This window comes from Myotis davidii, unplaced genomic scaffold, assembly GCF_000327345.1.
Source record: "Myotis davidii unplaced genomic scaffold, ASM32734v1 scaffold271, whole genome shotgun sequence".
NCBI lineage: Eukaryota > Metazoa > Chordata > Mammalia > Chiroptera > Vespertilionidae > Myotis > Myotis davidii.
This window is the reverse complement of record NW_006284839.1, coordinates 3,355,663-3,356,843: the sequence shown is the minus strand read 5'-3', so window position 1 is coordinate 3,356,843 and position 1,181 is coordinate 3,355,663. Positions and strand designations below refer to the sequence as shown.

At 34.0% G+C, this 1,181-nt stretch overlaps 1 protein-coding gene across 4 annotated transcripts in view; it reads left to right on the top strand.

The window, feature by feature from the left end:
• KIF20B (kinesin family member 20B) overlaps positions 1–1,181 on the top strand; it is a 60,688-nt gene that overhangs the window by 4,327 nt on the left and 55,180 nt on the right. For all 4 annotated transcript variants that reach the window (XM_015558095.1, XM_015558093.1, XM_015558091.1 and 1 more), the window contains exon 3: positions 880–966. In XM_015558095.1, the coding sequence (XP_015413581.1) occupies positions 880–966 (87 nt within the window). The remainder of the gene's footprint in view (positions 1–879; positions 967–1,181) is intronic.

The window sequence follows — 1,181 nt, the reverse complement described above, 5'->3', positions numbered from 1 at the left end:
TGTAACAATGAAAATACATCCTGCATATCAGATATTTACATTATGATTCATAACAGTAGCAAAATTACAGTTATGATGTAGCAATGAAAATAATTTTATGGTTTGGGGTCATCACAACATGAGGAACTATATTAAAGAGTCGCGGCATTAGGAAGGTTGAGAACCACTGGTCTGCATATAGTTTGTGCTTTCTAGAATTTTATATAAATGGAATCAAAGTTATGTGCTCTTTTATTTTTTGGTTGGGTTCTGGTTTCATTCTCTTAGCATAATTATTTTGAGTTTCATGCATATTGTGTGTAAAAGAAAGTGTCCATGGTATGGATATTCCACAATTTGTTTATCCATTCACTTGCTGTTTACGTTGTTTGGCTGTTATGAACAAAGCTCCTGTGTACTTTTGCATACAAAACTTTGTATGGACATAATAATTGCATTTTAAAAATGAGGTAGGCTCATTTCTTCCCTGAAGGAAACAGTAAAGAGGATGCTATATAGCAGAAATATTTTAAATACATGATGGAATTGAGCATTTGGTTTGATAGGGGATTTTGCTTATTTGTGATTTATTCTAGAGTTCTGTGTTTTATTGCTTTAGACTCTGTTATTAGTAAGAAAGGTTAGGATTTTATGGAAAAAATGGCTTATTGTAAACTTCAAGTGTAAATATAGAAGGTAGAGGAAGTTTTGCAGTATTTTTTTTTTTAAGATTTGGTTTTTGTATATATAAAATGGTCAAAAATGAGAATCATTGTCTGCTTAGAGATTTTGTATAATTTCAGATTGATTGTTATATAACAGCCACTGTAAAGAAGGATAATCTCTGAAGAGTCACGTTTTGTATTTTTTAAATACAATTATTTTGTTCTTCATTTATAGGCAAACAGTTTGGAATCCAAAGATTATCTTCAGGTTTGTCTTCGAATAAGACCATTCACACAGTCAGAAAAAGAACATGAGTCTGAGGTTTGTGTTGCATTATATCTTCATTAAATGGGCAAAATATACCGTATTTGCCGGCGTATAAGACGATTTTTTGGCCCTGAAAAATATACCTCCAAGTGGGGGGTCGTCTTATACGCCAGGTACACTTCAGATAGACTGCCCATAGTGCTTGCCCCGTGCCATAGTGGCCTCCCGATGCCCGCCCACTTCATTCCACATACCGTTCAGGCATCAGC